At 51.1% G+C, this 21,266-nt stretch overlaps 7 protein-coding genes across 7 annotated transcripts; 3 read left to right on the top strand and 4 right to left on the bottom strand.

The window, feature by feature from the left end:
* Nucleotides 1–310: 310 nt before the first annotated feature.
* On the bottom strand, nt 311–2,550 carry AA0111_g2565 (hypothetical protein; the record flags this gene model as incomplete). The annotated part of the gene is made up of 3 exons (XM_028648350.1): nt 311–539; nt 586–2,090; nt 2,143–2,550. 3 exons carry the CDS (start codon nt 2,548–2,550, stop codon nt 311–313), a joined length of 2,142 nt encoding a protein of 713 aa, XP_028509936.1.
* Nucleotides 2,551–4,835: 2,285 nt separating this feature from the next.
* Nucleotides 4,836–5,460, top strand: AA0111_g2564 (hypothetical protein; the record flags this gene model as incomplete). Its single annotated transcript, XM_028648349.1, has 2 exons — nt 4,836–4,958; nt 5,008–5,460. 2 exons carry the CDS (start codon nt 4,836–4,838, stop codon nt 5,458–5,460), a joined length of 576 nt encoding a protein of 191 aa, XP_028509937.1.
* A 230-nt stretch (nt 5,461–5,690) lies between these two features.
* AA0111_g2563 (Diphthine methyl ester synthase) lies at nt 5,691–6,658 on the bottom strand (the record flags this gene model as incomplete). The annotated part of the gene is made up of 3 exons (XM_028648348.1): nt 5,691–6,291; nt 6,340–6,464; nt 6,524–6,658. 3 exons carry the CDS (start codon nt 6,656–6,658, stop codon nt 5,691–5,693), a joined length of 861 nt encoding a protein of 286 aa, XP_028509938.1.
* Nucleotides 6,659–7,521: 863 nt separating this feature from the next.
* Nucleotides 7,522–8,568, top strand: AA0111_g2562 (hypothetical protein; the record flags this gene model as incomplete). Its single annotated transcript, XM_028648347.1, has 2 exons — nt 7,522–8,514; nt 8,563–8,568. The coding sequence occupies 2 exons, from the start codon at nt 7,522–7,524 to the stop codon at nt 8,566–8,568; spliced, it is 999 nt and encodes a 332-aa protein (XP_028509939.1).
* A 463-nt stretch (nt 8,569–9,031) lies between these two features.
* On the bottom strand, nt 9,032–10,213 carry AA0111_g2561 (hypothetical protein; the record flags this gene model as incomplete). Its single annotated transcript, XM_028648346.1, has 5 exons — nt 9,032–9,178; nt 9,247–9,397; nt 9,500–9,769; nt 9,960–10,055; nt 10,110–10,213. 5 exons carry the CDS (start codon nt 10,211–10,213, stop codon nt 9,032–9,034), a joined length of 768 nt encoding a protein of 255 aa, XP_028509940.1.
* Nucleotides 10,214–12,443: 2,230 nt separating this feature from the next.
* Nucleotides 12,444–14,430, top strand: AA0111_g2560 (hypothetical protein; the record flags this gene model as incomplete). Its single annotated transcript, XM_028648345.1, has 2 exons — nt 12,444–13,101; nt 13,163–14,430. The coding sequence occupies 2 exons, from the start codon at nt 12,444–12,446 to the stop codon at nt 14,428–14,430; spliced, it is 1,926 nt and encodes a 641-aa protein (XP_028509941.1).
* Nucleotides 14,431–20,381: 5,951 nt separating this feature from the next.
* AA0111_g2559 (hypothetical protein) lies at nt 20,382–21,266 on the bottom strand (the record flags this gene model as incomplete). The annotated part of the gene is made up of 1 exon (XM_028648343.1): nt 20,382–21,266. The coding sequence occupies one exon, from the start codon at nt 21,264–21,266 to the stop codon at nt 20,382–20,384; it is 885 nt and encodes a 294-aa protein (XP_028510220.1).

Raw genomic sequence — 21,266 nt, 5'->3', positions numbered from 1 at the left:
GATGGAGACCTAGTACCCGTTTGTCTCAACGTCCGATTCGAGGTGTTGAAGATGACGGTCTGTGCTTGGACCCAGTAGTGGGTTGGTCGAGGTACGCCTTCTGTGTCGTGTAGATGATAACCGCTTTCGCATGTGATCTTCCATTGTCCTGTTGGTCCACATATATACGGAGGCCTCCGAATATGGAAGGTGGATCTTGCCACGCAACGTAGAGCAAGTACCCCCATTAGCGGTATAGCTTTTCCGTTCGGGAATAACCACAGTCTTTGTCGTGTTGTACATGGCATTCTGGTACCGCATTCTGGATGTCTCACACATCGAATTTGAGTCCTGCCGTTCGTAGCCACATCTGCCGCTTTCCTTCTGCTTCGCGAATGATCTCAGCCGAGAGTTGGAGGCTGGGTGCGAGATGAGCATATCGTTCCATTTCCAGAACAACGTTATTTATGATATCGTCCATGGTCGCTGGCGGAGGTAGTAGCTGAGATAGCGAAGGGGTCATAGTTGCGCCCATGATGAGTAGTGTCTGCGAGATAATTCTAGAAAGTGTCAGTTCACGTTGTTTTGACAAGCTGCCCGACTTACGAGAGAGCACCCTGGAACAAATAGGGTAGATGTCCAGCGTGGTGTGCCGTAATATATTCCAGTTGGCGGACGCATGCCTCCAGACATTTATGGCAATTGTCCTGCACGCTCGAATCCATCGCCAAAGTCTCGTCCTGCAAGACCAAAAGCACATACGGTCGAAAGATAATGGTACGGCACGCGAAATAACGCAGCCTCAGAACGGTCTGAACTGGGTTCTGCAAAGGCACTCTATCGAGCGGGAATTGCATAGCTGGCGGTAGACCAGCATACCACTGATTCAACTGGTAATCTAGTTCCACAACTAGTGGGTCTAGTTGGGCGATGGATGTCGCAGCTGGGCCTTTGGAATATGGTGTTGTCCTTATGTATAGCATGGAGCTCACGCGGTTGAGAAGTCTTCGAAGGGCGATTTCTGCAAGAAAGTACCACAATTCATCCCGACCAACTGCTTCTGTTCCCAGATCTTCAAAGCCGGTTGGTAGTGAAAAGCCTTCTTCAAATTGTGCGATGCCAGAATGGGGAAGATCAAGTTCTGCTAGCAGATCACTCTCAATCATCACAGCATTCCAGTAAACTCTTCTGCCTAGTTCTTCTTCCGCCGGAGACACTCGACCGGGCGCACTCAAAAGAAGTTGCAGTTTCATACTGGCCCCCGAAAGTACATTCCAGGCTTCGACCGGACGTACAAGATAGACCAAGTATGCTGCAGCGAGAATTTGGCATTGCGCGGCTACCATGTTGTTCCTTGTCATGACCGTCGGTAGCAAGCTCCAGGCTGCGGTAAAGTATGCCAAGCCTGGGGGATCCTTTTCTGGATTTTGTTGTGTAATACTGCCGGTGCTTGCAGCATGACCCAAAGCAAGAACCAGAAGAACTATGCAGCTTTCAGGACCGTCCCGAAAACCATGGCTTAGAGCAGTTTGGTAGTGGCTACTCCATGTGTAAGGATTGACGACCGCGTAGAAGACATTTACTCTTTCAAAGTACGCTTGCACATATGCGCCAGTATTTGAAAGGTCCAGCCCGCGGCTCGTTCCAAGGCTCACAGACTCCCGGGTCATCTCCAACTGAAGCAGAAGCTTGGCGTCGTACTGGCGAGATACGAGCTCTCTTATCATTGGAGATGACAACAGATTCAATGCTGCTGTGTTGTGAGTTTTCGGCATAGTGGAGATGTTCGAAGGATGGTTGGTCCATGTTCCTATGCCGTTGATCGGCTGGACCATGCCGAGATGGGGTATATTGCCGGTGCTACGGGCGAGGAAGTCTTCGCTTGTAGAATTACTCGCAGCTGGCGAATGTGACGATAATGAGAAATTACTGGTAAGGCCAGATTGAAGGAGGCCTTCAATGCGATTGAGGTGTTCCAAGATCAGCTTGTCGCCTGCGTCTAGCTTGATCCCTGGCTCCCGGTAGATGCACTCTGCATTCAGCTCTGTACAAAGTCTGCACTTCGGCCTCGTTCCATCGCATCGACTCTTCCGCGACCGGCATATTTCACACTGTTCATAGTTAGTTTCATGGAGTTGACAGATCGATAAGAGTCTGCTGTACCGCAATGGTTGCACGGCGTCTCGGGTAGTCTATTGTGTCGGTACTTGGACGCTTTTTGGTGCTTGGTCGTGATTCCGTGTTCGTGCCGTTGGTGCCATTGCTGGTAGGCGCAACTCCATTTGTTTGGGCGGGTGGGGTGTTGTCATTGGACATTTCCCTGTCTGTACCAGATGACTGAGACATGTTGCGGGGCCGCTTCTTGAAGGAATTACTCAGACCACCGCTTCCTGAGAACAGTCCATTCGGTGAGTCGAGCAGATGAGGAGACGTCAGAGCAGATTTTAGGATAAAGCTGTTTGCTTCGGGCAAAGTGGAGAGATTGAGGCAGAAGGCGTCCCGAGGGAATCCTCCATTAGTGGTCGCCGCTGACACGGGACTAACATCTGGAGAAGGAGTAATGCCCGCCATGATTGGTGGACGGTTAGAAGGCGGCTGGGGCACGCTGCACAACTTCTGCGGCGTGCAGCCACGATATCGAGACAAAGTCCTGGGTTCGTAGGCGAAAAGGGGGGTAAGCTAGGTGTAGCTGATGGAAGCAAGATACAACAATCCAGTATGAGCATGAGGCGGCAGGACCAGCGACGATTATAACCACACCAAATCTCGCCTCTTCTTAGCTCCTACACCTACACATGTCACAAAACCGCCTTCGCGAGATGAGCGACGCGAATGCGGGGACGACCAGGGCATCAAGCACTCCACATTACGCTCAGACAATCAGAAAATGGCGCCAAAATGATCCCTCAAGGGTCCCGAGTCGCAAGCCGTGGCCTGCACAGCACCATGGTCTTTCTACCCACCAACGAGGCCGCAGCTTCGCCCGATTGGCGATACATTGCCTGCAACTTGCCGCACGCTTGGGTAGACACACAAACAGCGTAGTGGTGGTGGCAGCCATGATAGTGTGGTGGCAGCCTGCTTACAGAGGGGTCCGCAGGAAGCACGGAGCATGGGAAAGCCATGCGGTGTGTCTGGAGAGGGCCGCGAAGCGAGCGACCTTCCCCCAGCCTTTCAACGTGCTAACCGCGTACAACAGGCTAATACATGAGGAAAACGGCCGACTAAGATCGCACTGCGCATACTGTTCCCTTGGCGCAGAGGGTCCAGCAGGACTGTGATCAGCAAACGGCGGCAGTGGACCTGCATCAGCAGCATCTCCTGATCAGCCCCGCTACGCCATCACAGCTTTCGCAGCATCTCATATTGCTACCAAGCCACACGAGCTCCACTCGAAGATTCACAAGCCTTCCCATAGGCGGGACGAACCTTCCATGCAGCCTTTCATATTAATTTGCTGCCCGAATGCAATCACAGGGTGCCTGGATATACCCTGGCTTCTACCAAGGTACCTGTAGGAGCCGTAGAACAAGTGGACACTGGCACACAGCGGCTGGGATTCCAACCAGTCAAATCAGCTGCTGTCTCCGGCACTGCTTCCTTGGACTTGACTGCCTTCGATTATGCGTGGTACCGGCGATCCAACACCGTGTATAGAAACGCTCTTATCGACTAACTCAACGCTGAGTTGAGGCGGCGTAGTGATTGTCATGGCGCGAATCCAAGACACGGAGATGTCTGTTCTCGTATAGCTGGTCCTACGAGCTGGATGACCTGTGAACACGCGACCAATAAGAAAAAGCCTCTAGAAGATGAGGAAGATGTGTACTAGAAACATGTTATTGATCTGCGCTTCAAGCGGTTGAACCCCAGCCATGCGCCACATGATGGGGCAGACGTTCGGTAGGTCAACACGACCAGGATGCTCTCTGCTGATGATTGTGTCTCACGCTATCTATGTCTACCTTTTGCGTGCAAAAAGAATAGCCGGTGGGTTCCTGAATCTGACTACCGTTCGATGGCGTGCAGTGGGGTTCAGACAGCCACTAGTGGACCGGCCGACAGGAGGTTGTCTTCGTTGCCTCTAGCAAGGTAAGAGTTGCACAATGCAAGGCGCAGGAGGGTTCAAGATGGGTGTTGCCAACAGTCAGAGCAAGGCTGACCACCTGCGTCATGCAGCGGCAGATGTTAAATGACCCAAGCAAAGCCATGTTGTACGGTCCGAGTATTCTATTATAGCCTCTCATTACAAGGCTGTTGATGCACCAAGCTCTGCAACTAAGAGATGCAAACACTAAACATGACGACTATAGCCTAGGGTCAGATACTAACATGCTTACTGTCCATGGCAAGTTGGAAGGAATTCCGATACTGTGGAACTTGACCACCGTACGTCATTCTTTGATTTCATAATAATAATAATACCATGAAGAAATTATGCAGGTTTTGTTAGTGACAACGGTACTCGGTCCAGAGTTCGCCTGGAAATGACGAGATGACAGGTCAGCAGTAATTATGTTACAGATACTGATGAAGAGACGTGGTCGCGCCGTCCTTCGGAACTGACAACGCGCTGTCTTGCGTTGCCTTCACCATGACGTCGCTTCTAGTTACACAAACTCAAAGGCCTACCTTGGTAGTTATACAAGATAAGGGAGAGCGGCACAACCAGTCTTGCCAACAAATAAACAAACAAACAAATGGTGAGCTATCTTGAGAGAATGTGGAAAGATCGCTGCCTGATCAGTCACTCAATCACACAAACAATCTAAACTTCGAGAAGATCGCGCGATTAATATAGCGGCAAGTGGAAAAACACCAATCGAGACGACTGACATTGTCATTTGACAGCGAAAATGAAACCAGAGGCACTGGACGCACTCACTACACAAACAATGAGACCGAAAGCACTGGATGCTGTTGCAGCTCAAAAGGAAGGGGAAAGGTCATCAGACACGAGATCACCAGCTCGGCAGCAGGTATACTCTCAGATTACTGCTACTCGAATTTCAGGTTAAATCATACCAGACACAGGTCACTGAGGAGCCAGACACCGCAAGTAAGACCTTCGAATCCTCAGCATCAGCATCGGATGGCTCCGTAGCAACCACAGATGGCTCCACCGAAGATACCCCGACTACTCCGACTCCTACAGCCACCACCATCGTTTCAGAGGTCGCCCAAAGCGTCAAGTCAGCAGTCGACACCGCCATCACATGGGCCGAAACGAAAGTCGAGAGCCTAAGCGCAGAGCACGATAGCACAGGCCCATATACCTCACCAGCGACTTGCATGCCCTCGGACCTCGATGCCATTGCCAGTGGGATTCTGCCTGCTATGCCGATTGCGAGACAATACGATGGAGGTGTTGATGATGAGAAGAAGGAAGCAAAGAGTACTGAGAAGAGCACCAAGACTGGAGACGGAGAGAGCGAGAAGAACGGAGAGAAGCAGGATGATGAAGCAGAGCCTAAGTTGTAGGCTTCTGTGAAGAGTTGGAAAGGCGAGAGGGAATGAGGGATGCGTTATGGACTTGCATATGATACCCCAGCATGACTTTGGTTAATCAGGGACGGTTCAAAATATTCGTGATAGCGAATAAAACACTAGCACATGCCAAAGAATTTTTTTGTCCTCAGGTGTCTATGCAGGCGCATTGACAGATGTTGCTAGATTTAACAGCGTAGGGAGACGACGGCGTGTTGACACGCTCATTGTTTGCCCTCATAGTCCCTCTTCCACACCTCCCTGAAGCTCTCCTTGTCCACGGCGAACTCCTCGAGGAAATCTCTCTCGAGATCATGTGTTCGTCGACCCAGCAGTACCAAGCTATGCAGTGGCTTTCCCAGATCTGCCTCACATAGCTGTGCCAAGGTGCCTGCGACAATCTGCTGGTCCTCGGCGCCCACCCGCGCGACACCCACAGCCAGACTGTCCTTTGTGTAAGCACCCTCCTGCTTGACATCCTCCTCAATCTCCAACATCTGTTGTGCACACTGCGCGACTGTCATGTACCGTGGTGGCTCGTAGATTAGGCGTCCGCGCGCCATATTCTCTATACTTTGTTCCTTTACTTTGATGTCGAGGAGGACGAGTGTGTGTAGGCCAATAGAAACGTTCTCCTTGATGCGATCGTAGAAGGAGGCAGGCTTCCAGTTGTCAAGGAAGAAGACCATGGAGACTGTTTGTCCAAAGTTGTAGAGTTGCAGACCCGTTGTGCCAATCGAGGTCAAGATGCTGGCGTTGGGGATGGAGCGGGTGGGAATGGAAAGTTCGCGGGCACGGAGGACGAGGTCGGTGTGAGTGGTCGCTCTACAGAATAGTTAGCTAGGCGTGAGATGTAGTGATGAAGAAGCATACCCGAATGGATCTCCCACTACAAGGAACGCGACGTCGACTTTGTCGGCATCTTTGAGGATGTCGTCGCTGGACGACTCGACCATTTCACGGTCGGCTATGATGACTTCCCGGCCATAGAAAGCTTCCTACTGCCGTGGTAATTAGTCGCCTAATGCTTCACTCATCTTCTCCGTCTTCAACTCACAAGCACGTCCTTCTCTACCAGCAGAACCGCCGTGTACGCCTCGAGGTAGACGCGTTCTGCCTTCTTCACAATCTCCAAGCCCTTGACTGTGATGTCCTTCTCATCCGCCAAGCCGAGACCCACGAGATAAAGCATGATGGGCGAATGTGACGCGTGTGGTGAATGTTGGGTGGTGGGGTTGACTCCAAATTCACAAAAAGTTGGGCGGGGCTGATTTGCATGTGGTAGGGCCGAGCGTGCGCGGGCCATCGGGACTGTCGCATCAGGCATCGTCTGAAATCGCGCTAGTAGACCGCAAACCGCGTTCCAGCCTCAGACTCCATTCACATCCATCGCAACATCCAACGCCTCTTGTGTTTAAGTGTCGGTATTTTGTAGTTGAAAGAGGTGGGCGACGCGCTTTGTATGATTGTAGGAGTTGTAAGAGTACGAAATAAGACACCATGTCGGACAAGGATAAGATGGCCAAATACCGGACGGAGATCCAACAGGTTAGTCAATCGTCTTTCTTTCTAAGTACTTTCTTATACTCTCTTCGTATTTTCGTTTTGGTACTTTTATCAAGCAAGAGATGAGTCTTTGGACAGTCCAAATTGGGGCTGCGCTGCCCTCTACTATAACCTACCTACACATCCCTTTTTGTTCAGCCGACCACTTCTCTGCGCTCAAGTCAATGTTCGAATGACGATCCCTTCCGAGTCGCTTCTGTTCTTGTATTCTTCAAAGAAGTCTATGTTGGGGGATCTGGTGTGCAAGGCTCGTTCTCGTCTAAGATTCGTCTTCTAAGGACAGAGCCGACATGGCCCGTTCTCTACTTCACCCACAATCATCCCATCTACCATCCCAAATTGTAGAGCTGCAACCGAGCTCGCCAAAACGATCATTCAGAAGATGTCCATGGCTCTTGTGTCACCCGCACATTTCCTTGACTCAAACTCCTGCCCCTACCCATACTGCGAGAAGCCATCGTCGTGTTCTTTCTCACATCCTCGCCCACCATGTCTCGGCCTCAATCGCCGGAGAATCTACTTCCGTTCGAAGTTGGCCTAAATCTAACGATCCCACAGATGATGTTCGTCTCCGGCGAAACTGGCGAACCATCTCCCGAAACGACTACTCTGATTGAATCGATCGTGCAGGATCAAGTACAGCATATGCTGCGAGAGTGCACGGCTCTAGCTACACGCCGCGGTAGTAAATCTATATCCACAGACGACCTCTTCATGCTCATTCGCCACGATCGCGCAAAGATTTCCCGGTTACGACACTTCCTTCAATGGAAAGACGTTCGTCGTTCCGTCAAAGACTCGGATGACAAAGGAGGCGATGCCGGTGCTGACGTAGGAGCTGGAGATGCAGACATAGCTGCAGGCGTAGTAGGCGCAGGTGGTCCTGGCGCTGCCCCCGTCGATGCGTCAAAGAAAGCCAAACGCGCCAAGGTCGACTTAGTCTGGGACGTACAATCTTTCTTCACCGAATTCCCACCCCAAAAAGACGATGTTGAAGACGAGGAAGAAGAGGAGATGAACTATGCCACCCTACAGCGCTTGAAGAATGCAGACGAACGTACCAAGAACATGACGCGTGAAGAGTATGTCCATTGGTCCGACTGTCGTCAAGCATCCTTCACCTACCGCAAAGGCAAGCGTTTCAAGGAGTGGGCAGGCTTCGGCCTTATCACCGATTCTAAACCTTCCGACGACATCATCGATATCCTGGGTTTCTTGACATTTGAGATTGTGCAAACGCTTACGGAAGAAGCTCTCAAAGTCAAGGATGCGGAAGACTTGTACAAGAAGAACCATGGTGGTGAGCAGAACCGACTCAAGAGAAAGAGGGAGAGGGGTCTGTTTGATCCGCCTGAGGAGGCCAGGGAGCCAGTGCAACCAAGTCATGTGCAAGAGGGATACAGAAGGCTGCAGAGGGGTAATAACAAGGCCAAGGCCATGCTCAACTTCACGAGGAATGTGCACAGGGCGGCGCTGAAGCTGGTGAGTAATGCAGTACAGCAGGCGAGGAAGTGCGCTAACATGACATAGATCTAGTGGCAAAGCAACCCGACCTAGGTTGGATCTGCACATGGTGTTTGGACAAGGCGCTTCTGGTTATTTGATACCCTGAGCAGTTAAAAGGGTGTATGGCGTCTATGGCAAGGAAATTTGGAAATTCGCGAGCTTTTAGAATGCGTGCCGTGGTTTGTTTGAGAAACGAGAACCAATGGAGCAGGTATCATCACTATTGTCGTAAACGCAAACAATGCATGAAAGCAGACCAACTCCAAGTTTGACTACTGGTTTCTAATTCCGATGCTCATTTCCCTTTTTGGTACACTCATAGCATCGGTGATCAGAGCGGGGGCAGCCTTGTCGGTCGAGTATGCATGGAGAGAAGAGTCCTTCACAGACGTAACATGAAACATGACCGCATATGCCCAGATAAAAAGGAGAATGACGCCCTCCTTTAACCTTGAAAAGACCCACGCCAGGTGTTCATCATGATATCCCGTGCTTACTCCTCGTCGCCCAGCTGAGCTTGACGCTTCTGCTGGACACGCTCCTGCCTCCTCTCCCTCGCCGCCTTGGTCTTCGCACGCTTGGCGTCCATCTCTTCCTGGATAGCCCTCTCGCGGGCCTTCTCAGCCTTGGCCTTGTGGATCTGTGGTGCATGTTAGTTGCCGAACTCTGAGCGGGGTTGACATAGTCATGATGTCATGGTCAACGTACGTGTTCAACGAGAGCACGCTTGTGCTTGAAGGTGTTACCCTTGGACAGGTGGTACAGCTCGTGGTAAAGGTGCTTGTCGATCTTTCCGGCGGCACGGTACTTGACGAGGAGACGGCGGAGGACACGGAGACGGCGCATCCAGACGATTTGGCTATAGACATCCGCGTCAGCAAACAGTCTCCATCATCATCCTTGATCTCCCACAAGGAGACTCCCCCGAGTCCACTGTGGTCGTGGTATCGTGATTGCGTACCTTGGCATACGAGCGTCCTTGGTACCCTTCCTCTTACCGAAACCACGGTGGCGACCAATTCGTCGAGCAGCGGTCAGCTCCCGGGCGCGGGCACGCGAGTGCATGGTGACGGGCTTGCGGATGATGAGGCCATCCTGGACCAGCTTGCGGACGGTCTGACGGGAGTTGGCGTTGGCGATTTCGCTGGTCTCGTTGGGGTCGAGCCAGATCTTGCGCTTTCCGCAACCGACCACGGAGGCCGCGAGGCGCTTCTGAGGGCGGAGGTTGACCCTGTGAAACACGCTGGGTCAGTATTTTGATCAATTGTACGGTGATAGGCGATGGAAGGTGCTGTCGTGGGAAGAGGGGTTCGCCACGTCTCGAGCGCCTATTGAGCACAGCGGCGAGTCGGGAAGGCTGTTGCGGGTGCGGGAGAGCTCTTCGAAGCCATGCTGGAGGGTATGCAATCGGAATTCCTTACATTTTGGCGGGTTGGTTGTCCTGGTGGTTAGTATCGAGAGTCGCGGCACCCTTTGACGTTGGAAGGACTGAGAATATTCGCTGGCGCGTGTGATCGCTTAGAGTGCCAAGACGGTCACGTGCACATCACTAGTCGTTTTGCGATGCCCACCGAAACACGACAAGCTTCAATGCACCATCCAAAACAAAGTCCGCAGCTGATGGAACACGATGATCATAGATACGGCTACGGAATTTTTCCCATAGTTCCAACATGGCTGTGGCTCTCGCATCTGCGAACATCTATCGCCAAGGCTTACAAGATTTAGGTTATTTCCGTGGCAGCTTTCTGCTGCTACCGCCAAATGCGTTCAACACGTCTGGCACAATGACTTTACAGTTGAAGCATTCGCTTTCAGTCGCCCTCTGTTTCTGTCGCGAGTACATATCTCGAAGATGCAGCGTCTCATTGCCAGACAGTCTTCAAGGAGTTTGTATGTTCATCGCGCGACAGCACGCATACCGTAATTCCCGGCATCGACGATGGATGACGCGCCGAACTATTGGTGCCTACGCCTAGGTCGATGCGTTGCAAGAAGTGTCGCGTGTCTCATCATGACTCATTTGCGATCATCCCAAGCCCAGTCCCGTACTTGTAGCAGTGCCGCGGAGACTACATAAGAAGTCTACCTCGCCTTAACGACAACGAGTCTGGTCATCGAGCGGACCGCGCGTACGTTGCCCACATGTGCTCCTGAAGATGCCTTAGAAATCTCTAGCATGTCGAACATGGGAAACATAGTCCATTTTGAAACAGAACGTTCAATATTTGAGCCATATACGACGCAATCTCTTTTCGTACAAACGCGATGGTCAGATCTTCTTTACTTATACATTGATTGGTAACCGACATATTGTCATTCACAACAGTAGGTAACTTGTGTATGCGCGAATCAGCTGCGCATACGGAGGCAAGGAAGTGGATTTTGATACTGCTGACTTTAGCGTTATCAACTGAGGGTATTAGATAAGTAGGTTGTGAGGAGATGTTAATATCAGTCTTGTCGGTGGAAGAGAGGTTGAGAGAAGAGTACTTAGATGTTTGCATTTCTATTCCCGTATTTGTCCCCAACTCCATGATTCAGGTCTCGGTCACTATGCCACCCATACTCTCACTACCTGTATTCTGTATATGCACTTAACTACTACACAATTATCAACCGTGAACACGTGTCTGCGATGGTTACTCTAACCATGCGGTGGTCTGGATCTTTCCCTGAACGGCCCTTTCCCTCGCATTCATCCTCCAGCCTCTTTGGTTGCACTCCAGCCTTGCCATCTTTCCCAGCACTAAGTCGTCATTATGCAATATACGTGGAGAGATAGCGTATAGCCCTTGCCTGAAGAGTATGTTCGGACAACCCCAGAACCTACTTACTACTTCATTGATGGCCAAGGCGCTCGTGAAAACAGTCGACACCGATTGAAAGACTTGCTTGGTAATTTAGAGTCTTTGATAAGCACCTGAGAAACGTACGTATTTCGGAGTCTTCTTGGGATAGTTGTGATAATGGTATGCTGATACCCTCGAGGATGTCATTGGGACAGGCGCACATATTGAGGAGTTGCTTATCGGATGGCGGAATAAACAAAGTAGCCTTCTCTTGTTGAACGTCATTTCCTGCCCACTTATATGTCCCACGTAGACAATTCCGTCATCTTCGCTTCCAGCAATTGATTCAAGGAAGAAAGCTGTGCGGCAACTCTTTAACAAATTGTTGAGGAAGGTGCGAATCCCTAATTCATGTCGCAGATGATGAGATTCCAGCACCTTTGAGCTGACCAACTTGGTCAAACGAGCTTCGTTGAGAGCATTTGCTTTTAGTAGCATCATCTAGATATTCACGTGCTTAGCGAATGGATGTCCAGGTGAGACGCAACAGGGAAGACGGGAAGTTCCCCTGGACCCTCGTGGCAATGACACTTCACACGTGCCACAACATACCACGAAAACACCAGGCGTTGGACATCAAAGCAGCAACATGGACGTAGAAGGCAGTGAAAGAGCGCAATGACTCTGGTAAACAGTTGACTGGCGTGCGGCAAATCAAAGGGGATGTGGTTTCCCGGCCTACAGCAAGTCGTGTGATGGCGGGTGGACTTGGCACTAATGCAGGGAAGGACAAGGTAGCGGAGATTATGGGCCAACTTTAACGGCGGGACCCCGACTGGATTGATATAACGCTGCTCGACTCCTGACTTGACGTTTTGCACCCGTAAACGTTGCGAGTCGCAGAACAAGCTTCACAGTCACAGCTGAACGTCTCCGCTCCACACGTCAATCAGCGCCACACAGCCCCATTGATCAGCACACGTTACGGCGCATACCGGTGGTTGATCGCGCTATAATTGGACCTCCTTGTGCAACCCGCCCTCATTTGAGCGACGTTGCCAACTCCGAGTCTCTGGGACTCGCTTTACCTTGGACAAAGAAAAGACAAACAACATGTCGGCCGCAGCAGCAACCAAGCCACCAGGCACGCCTCGTCGCGAAGCCAATACTAGAACCACCTCGTCGTCCCCTGCAGCTGCGAACCGCACGCCAGCCCGCTCCTCGACGCCCACTGCAAACGGCACCAGTGGGGTTTCAAGGACACGATCTGTCCGCGGCGGCGCCAATGGCACTCCCGTTTCAGCGCGCGCGGCCGTCAAGAAGCCCGCCGCATCTTCAAATCTGAGCAACGCCTCGCAGCCCGACGCTGCTGACGACGACGCCAGGGAGGAGCAAGCTGCGCTGCTACAGGAGCTCAAGGACCGCCTACAGAAGGCAGAGAACGAGGCGGCAGAGCGACAGAAGCAGGTCGAGATCCTCAATTCTCGCCTTGACGATGCCCTTGCCGAGCAGGCCAAGCTCGAGGAACGTGCGCACGAAGAAGAGGAGAAGGTTGAGTCGCTGGAAAATGTGAAGCGTGAGCTTACGCGCCAACACCGCGAGCTCGAAGGCATCTACGAGGCCGAGAGGGCACAGGTGATGAAGGAGAAGGAGGAGACGCAGTCGAGGGAGGAAGAAATGCAGAGCACCATCCAGCGCCTCAAGGAGACCATGGCCACAAAGAACATGCCCACTGGAGAGTTCGAAGAGGAACAGCACTTGTCGCGGGCCTGTAAGCTACAACTCCCGCCAGATCAACGTGGTAGCCATGCACATACTAACACATTTCGCAGCAAGCTTCCGCAACAACCCATCCCGCTCCAATTCCTCGCAGAACCTCGAGAACGTCGCATCCTTTGCACCGCCCAACTCGGTCCAACGTAGCAACTCGCGAAACAACTCGAAGCTCATCCACCAGAAGGACAAGATCATTGAAGACCTGCGCCTCGAGCTCGCCGAATATCAGGTCAAAGTGCTGGAAGTTGAGAACGCCGGAGGCGGACGTATGCGTGAACTAGAGAAGCAACTGCTCGAGACACGCATGACCAATGCCAGGCTTATGGAAGACAACGAGAGCTTCCAGCTTCTGTTGGGAGAGAAGACGCTCAACGGAGACTTGAGCCGCGGCGACTTCCTTCGCGAGACGTCGAACGCCGATGACCGCGTACCGAGCAGGAGCGGTCCTTCGACCAGCTTAGCTGACGAGCTTCAGTCAGCCGAGGAAGGCGATGCAGAAGTCGTTCGCAAGCTCGAGGCTGAAGTCAACAGCATGAAGGCGCAGAACCAAGCCCTTACCCTCTACATCAACAAGATCATCGGTCGCTTGCTCACACATCAGGGCTTTGAGTCAGTCCTGGGTAACGACGGTGAGAACGATCGCGGCGCTGGCCCAGACAAGAACAAAGATCTGCCACCGCCTCCTCCCCAGGAGAGCGACCAGCCACAAGGATTCCTCCAGCGCGCTAAATCTGTCGCCATGGGCGGAAACAAAAAGCCCAGACCTCTGAGTGTGATGGGCCCCCCTCCGGTCACCAACCAGCAGAGCGCGCACGAGGACCCCAATACGGCTCCACGCATCCCCCTCACTCGCTCTACATCTGGTCGTCACCCCAGCGGTTCTCATCACCACCGCCGTTCCACTTCCGACGTACCGGGAGCCGCAGGCGTGGTCAACAACATGTACCGCCCTTCACCCGCATCGCCTGGGATGGTATCGCCTCGCAACAGTTTCTTCGGTCTGCCTGTCAGCACGGGCCCTGGATCTAGCAATCCGGTTTCAAGGGTACCTTCCGGCCAAGGTCCCACCATACCTGAAGACAAGGAAGTCGACGCTAGGACAGAGTCGTCTTCCGCGAGCCACGTCGATACACCTAGCCCACCTCGCCAGTTGACGCGCAGCGACACTAGCACTGGTGTTATGACTGGTAAAGGCATGAGGCCATTACGCTTGGTCCAGAACGAAGAAGAAGCCAGCAAGGCGCGCAAGGCAGCCAACCGCGCAAGTTGGTTCGGTGGTCTATTTGGTCAGAATCCACCACAGAACCAGGAAAACACGCAGTAGAACTGGCGCCGTCCTACTTGTTAAACCGACATTTCATGTAAGTACTTCTCCGGTGGATGCCCTTTGGATATGACGATAGACGGATGTACGACTTAATGGAAAGCAAATGAAGGAACGAGGAATGGATATCAGACAAGACAGGGAATGAGCATACATATATACACATTGTGGGTAGGGAGCGTCAGTCATGGACTTTTTGTCTCGCTCCTTGCTCGCACCATTCTAGTATACCCCGCTTCTCCCCTGCTTTTGGATTTTATGTACTTGCATTCGGGTTTTTGGGTTAGTAGTTGGTGTAATGGTATTTTCTCTTCAACTTTGAAGTTCTGTGTGCTCTGGTGCTTCGATGAGACTTCATCGTGGCTTTGTGATTGCGCGTGTCTTTCTTGTTCTTTGTCTCGGCTGTAACCGCTGCTGCTTCAGAATCCCGAAATGGAGTATCTTCTCTCTCTCCACATAGATAGATGGGCAGCGTCGAGCTCCTTCTTCGCTCGAATTTGGGAGTCACAGATACCATCATCGCATCTGCACTCCCCTCAGCTCCTCTGCCTTCGTCCCCGTTCCGTTCCTCCACTGCACTGCTCGGCCTCCGCTTCAAGCTCTCAAGCTTCGCGAAACTGTCTAACAAGCTCTTCCTCGGTAGCACGCTCAAGCTGCTCCGTCTTTCCTGGCACATCCTACACTCTCCTTGGTCGCTAACCCGGCGTCTTTTCATCCGATTTGGGCATCTTGTTGGGTCTAGACTATGTATGATTGCATGACTGCACTGTGTGTATCGCATACGCAGGATGTTTGTGCATCTGTGAGGTGGGTAGCATGAGTGAGCAGAACAAGTCGAAAGGAGGATGTAACACATCTTCGGTGCTGGTCGATGATGCGCTGGACAGCGTTGATAGTCGGGTAGATACGTATGTTATGATCTAGGATAGCGAACCTAGCGAGGCAGATCTGCAGCAAATAGCAGCTGTTACGATGAACACAATCGCTCTAGTAGACATGTTATACATATTAGGTACTGCTTGACGCGAGTTAGTTTGTGGTTACGATTGTGCAGGTGCGCGGGACATTTCCCAGTATCATTTCATTCATGTGATCAGGTTGTCCAAACATCAGAGTACCTTTGTGTTGACTCTGGTATCATTGGGTTCAGTTGTTCTTTATATCTTACCTGGATGTCTTACTTTGCAAACTAAGAAACTCAAGCGATTGGCAAACATGTAGAAGAAAACGTTAGAGATTGTTCAAGTAAATTACATACACCTTAGACATGGACATACATCGTGCTCGCTGCCAGGCTTCGCTTACACTGGATCTGATGCAGTCAGAATGTCGTAGAGTGTGGCGTCTATCTCGTAGGCCCCTGTTCCGACGTCATTAAGATTCTCGCGGCGTCTGATTTCGCGAAGATAACGTGCTCGACCGCCAACAATATTCCCGAGTCGTGGCTTTGTTCTGTCTTTTAGCTGATCCAAACTCATCTTCTCGATGTCTTTGTTTGAAGTAGCGTGCTTGAACAATATTTCGTTGTGAGAGCGTGAAACGTCCTGGTGTGTCTCAACAGTGCATATGTGGAAATGGGCAGACCTGATTGAGTCGTTCTCCGCAAACACATCATTGGCCCATATGATGTTGACAGACAATCGAGGTTGGCCGGGGATCCTTTGGCTTTCACGCTCCTTGAGAAAGCACCGCGCTATCTTGAACGAAGACCTGAAACACCATCGCAAGCCGCGTGCGATCCAAAGATACAGAGCTTCTGTCCCAAGATGAGGATGGCGATTAACATGTAAGTAGATTGTCAAACTGATAGGTTTGGTGAATGCAGTTAGTTCCTTTGCGATATCGCGTGGGAACGGCTCGTGACTCCATGGGATAATCATGTCCAAGCGAAGATCTCGTAGATTAGGGCATATGCCACGAATTCTGGCAATATCTTCGGCCTGGGGCACATCCGTTACGTCCTGGTCGTGGTGAGAAGAACGAGAAATGTCTAGGGACGTAAGGTGTTCTGGTGACAGTCGGTTGATCAGATACCAGAGGATAACACGGTCATTCTGTTGTGACATGGCGATATCTCTCCAAGGAGATCGAGCCTTGAGTTGGCGAAGTGCTGGGAACGGGTAGGAGACTTTTAATCCAGCTAGATGCGAATTTAAACCCATGGTATCCTCCCCCTCTAGAGGAAGAAGCTACAACTCCTCTAGATTCGGTGTTCGCCCTACGAAAGGAATGAAAGACTGAGTATGATACAGTCTGAGAAACGTAAGACTCTCCCAGCCTGCTTGGTCGCCCCAAAATAGTAGCTCGTCTTGTGTAAAGATGGGCGAGTTCCCTACGAACAAGCCTAAAACTCTTAACTTGGGCAGAACATGCCCTTTCATGAGATCCACCGTCGAGTTAGAGTGGTTATCGATCACTTCGTTCGCCTCAAGTTGAAGAGATTCAAGAACAGGATCTCTGATAATCGTACGAACCAGCCCTCTCTTGAAGCCGGGCCAGATTGCGGACTTTTCGTCCAGAGTGATGCGCAGGTGAGTGATCATAGAGGCTGCGGGGTGCTTTGTCCAGAGATCCACACCCCATAGCGGCGAAATGCCAGTTTCGCTGCTCTTGTACGCCACTCGACTCGACTCTATAGAGAATCGAGCCCTTGGAAAGCGCGAGTAAAGCGCATCGAGCAAATGGACCGGCACGTTGAATGGCCCCTCCCACTCCAATTCTACCAGGTTAGTCAATCCAGCGAACACTTTCTCGATCCTGGGCATATACTCTGCATGCTTTCCCTCTAGACACACATGAAGATGTCTAATCAGGTGTGGTACATGAGATCCCGGTCGTTCAAGCCTTTGGAGTAAGCGGAGGTGTGAGGCTCGATCTAAGTCTAGGGTAATCTTTCGGTAGAGGTGGGGAACAGCGAGAATATAGAATTGGCGTGAAGCCAAAGAGAGATTTGCGACGTCCTGGATACTCTGGCAACGTATCTTGGAGATTATTAGACTGAGAATCTCATTGACTTGTTGCTCCAAACGATGGGCCTGCGTCGGCTGTGGGGGCTTCTCCGAGCGTCGGAGCTTCATGGTTGGCTGTCGCTGATGTCGGACTTGATCGCAGAAGCTGGTTCAAATGATAGTTTTGTCGTTGTCAAGTAAGGCGAAGGCGTTCTAAGACTGTCTCGCTCGCGCCAAGGCTTGTTACCTAGATGAAAGCTCACACAAACGCTTTGACTCTTTGACAAATTCACGACCAGAAGCTGAACTCGGCGATTCGTACGACAAGCGAAGATCTCGATTATGACAGTCCTTATGAGTACCAAGAAGAACGACACATGGCTTGAGCATCGTCACGCACTGTTCGTTTCCGACTCTCCATCCAGCCCCCAAAGATTGTGCAAGGTGAAATCTTCAGAAAAGCCAAACTTTGTATCAAGGCTCCGCTCCCGCCTTTTTAGTTCTTGCCTGTATCCTTTACTATCCCGGTATCGTCCCAATCGGGATTGCTCCTTGCTCATCTCTTCAAGGTCAATAGTTGACATTCTGTCTAGCTTCTCTCTTTTGTTAACGTTGCATCCGCTCGAAGCTAGCCACCCAGCACTGTTGAGCCAGACGGTACACTCTGAGTTGACCCATGTTCCAGGCGACTCTTGGTCTATCCGCAGAGCCTGGAAGCAGATTTGAAAAGGTTTTTCGCATGGAAGTTTTAGAAGTTTGCGCCGCAATACTATGAGTAGAAAAACTTTCTTGCATCTCATACAGTAGTTTTGATAGCTTTTCGAATGTTTGTACGGAAGCCGCAAGTGCAGTACCAGATCGATAGGTTCCTGAAATCGAGCAAGCTCTTCCACAACGAGCGCGAAACTTGAACGTTCCCCTGGTACGTCGATGGTGAGCCTGAGTCTCAATAGACTGGGACAAAGTGTCCGAATCCTACGCATATCGTCCGCAGTTGGCGCGTATAGCGAGGTAATCCCACATGGCCCATCCCATTCTCGAGTCAAGTACAGCTCCCTGATTCCAGGGTATATTGGCAATATGTTCCAGGGGGCGCAACGGATGAGAGGAGAAGGTACTAGATGTTGTCCATACATGCCATAACTTATACGACGTAGCTCAGGTAGAGGATTGCTCATTAATATCGTGACTAGCTGAGTTCCAGTCTCATTAATATCCATTCTATGATCGAACTGAAAGCTGAGATGTTTCAGATGAGGAGTTTTGCCAATAAAGTGGCCTAACGGTTTGTATTAGCGCATGACCATAGAGTGTTTGTACATAAACATAGAACCACTTACGAAGTAAAGAGGCGTGTTGTAGATGCAAAAAGGTAAGCCGGTCCCATTCTCCCCTCGAAGCCCACACTGACAACTCACGGCACGTAAAGATGGACGTATGTAGCACTAGCTTTTCGATGCAACGGAAGCTGCTGTTGCGAAAAAGATCCAACATTTCTGGAAATGCATTGACCTCAGATGAAGTGCAGTTGATGATAGTCAAACCCGATAGTGTGGCCTTGTCTTTCAAAGACATCAGAAGATTTTTCTTGAAGTCAGGGCTAAGTCTCTGTGCACCATCGTAGCGGTACACAAACTTGTTTAGCTGAAGACCCGCTGGATGGACCATGACATAACCATTTATACGAGCGAAGTTTGACCGAGATGTAGTGGTGGGTTTCCAGGCGGTAATGTTCAGACGTGCTTTTGGGTGTCGAGAAGCCAGTAACTCAAGGAGAAAGTACGGCATTCGTAGAGGGCCAATCCACGTGAACTCCTGTAGATACGTAAGCCTACTGAACATGACGCAGAGGTCGTCCCATTGTAGTATATCTTGTTTTGCGGTGTCGACGATGACGATAGTCCGGATTCTCTCTGCAAGTCGACACCTAGGTGCCGATAATCGCTGCAGTAGAAGAGAATGGGATGCTCTCGAGAAATCGAGCGTGATGTTGCGGTACAGATAGAATACAGCAAAGATGTAAAGCCCGCGAGAGACCAGACACACATTGAGGATATGGTGTTTGCCGTCGCTACACAGAAGCTCGATGATGAGGTTCAGAATCTCAGGGCTGAGATTCGCAAACCGGTGCAGGCGTTTCCGTTTTGGTCTGAGTCTATCCAAAATTCGCAACATTCTCTAGGGTTGGCCTTCTGTTCACCCTATTGGATTTCTGGGGTGGAAGAAAACATCCGTGAGGAATGGAGTTTGGAATCGTGCAGGATCCTAGATCATGTAAGTCTCACCAACAAAGGAGCCACTCGGTATCTCCTACTTTTTTGTCCCCAGTTTGGAATGATCACAAATGGTCAGAGAAAGATCGCGCAAGAGCAATAGTAGAGATTTTGAATCCGAAAAGTGTTTGAATAAACGGGGTATTCGTGCGAAGCGAAAATCAAAAGTCCCTTGGTACGCACATTACCAGAATACACGAGGCATCTCTGCGTACCTATGGATGCAGTGGGTCGTACCGATATAAGAATTCCGTCGATCCAATAGAAACATCTCAGTTGTAGACAGATAAGCCACATAGGGCGGGGGCTACGGAATACATGGAACATCTCAGACTGTGTGAATCAGAGTCTCCTTTGATGAGAAGGTCCAGGCGCATGGTATGCTGCGATGATTTCGGTGCCGTCGGTAAGATGTTTCGGACCCAAAAGATGTGAGAGGCCACTTGCAGAGCTCGACAACTGCAATACATGCACGGACCAGGACCTAATCACTTCTATCACCAACACCACAGCTGCGAGAAAACGCATCCTTTTGCAAGGGGGTATGCTGGTGAAAGCGTCAAGTCTATCATGATTTGTGGAAACTGAGTACCAAGGCAAAGTAAGGCGCCCGGCGCCAGTTGTAAATTATGGATGAATGACCACCCCAAAAGTTACTAGGATATCGTTCATGAAGTCACATGCTAAGCTATAAAAATGTCAAGACATCGGCACCAACAGGTGTCTCCGTTCAAAGTCCAGCAGTGGCTACCTTCGGTCCCGCGGCACGCTCCGTCCATGCTACCAAACCGTGATCTGCATGCGCCCAGTACTCGCGCGTCTTCTTGTACATGGCCATACGCTCAGCAAGACTCGGGGTTGCTATTATCTCCTTGAAAGGGATTGGCCGCTCCTGCACAGGCACGTCTTTGAAGTCTATTGCAGTACCCGAATCTGCGCGCTTCGATCTCGCGAGTGGTTGCGTATTCATGGTTGGGAGCTGATGTACGAAGGGCGGAGGTCTTCGCTGAACAATGATAGGTTGTTTTTTGTGTGGAGTCCTTGTTTTTGGAGAATCGAGGTCTGGAGTCGAGTAGATGGAAGAGGTCGTGGTGAGACGCGCCAGTGCCCTTGTTTCTTGCAGTGGCAAGTGATCTTTTCGTACCGGCTCTGGTATGGGTCTTGGTTCAGGAGTGGGCGTCTTTGATATTGGCGTTGTATCGTATAGTTCGCGATCTAGTCCAACCTTCTGCCGTAATTTCGACATGCTCGACTGCATGCGTAAGGGCCTGCCAGCATTGTTGGAATTCTCCATTTGACTATGCACCTGTTGCTCTCCGCCAGCTCCACGCGCTAATTCAGTATGGTGCGAAGATGAGCTGCGCCTCAATCTAGACAGGCCTCTGGTCAAGGAAACACTCGGTCGTCGTAGCGTGCCGGCGACGGTATCTGACCGCCTCGGTACTTCAGTCCTTCCAATAGCAACAAAGGTATGCGAGGGTCGCTCATCCGGCACTATCGCAGTGCTAGGAAAGTAGTTGTCGAGGTTCGAGCCGCTATCGCCCAGCACGTTCACGCCACCGATGTGTTTAGCATCCATTGGGCCTGAAATGATAAGCGTTTTTGTCTTGGCCAT

The sequence above is a fragment of the Alternaria arborescens genome, assembly GCF_004154835.1.
Source record: "Alternaria arborescens strain FERA 675 chromosome Unknown contig_4, whole genome shotgun sequence".
Lineage (NCBI taxonomy): Eukaryota > Fungi > Ascomycota > Dothideomycetes > Pleosporales > Pleosporaceae > Alternaria > Alternaria arborescens.
This window is presented reverse-complemented; position numbering and strand designations above follow the sequence as displayed.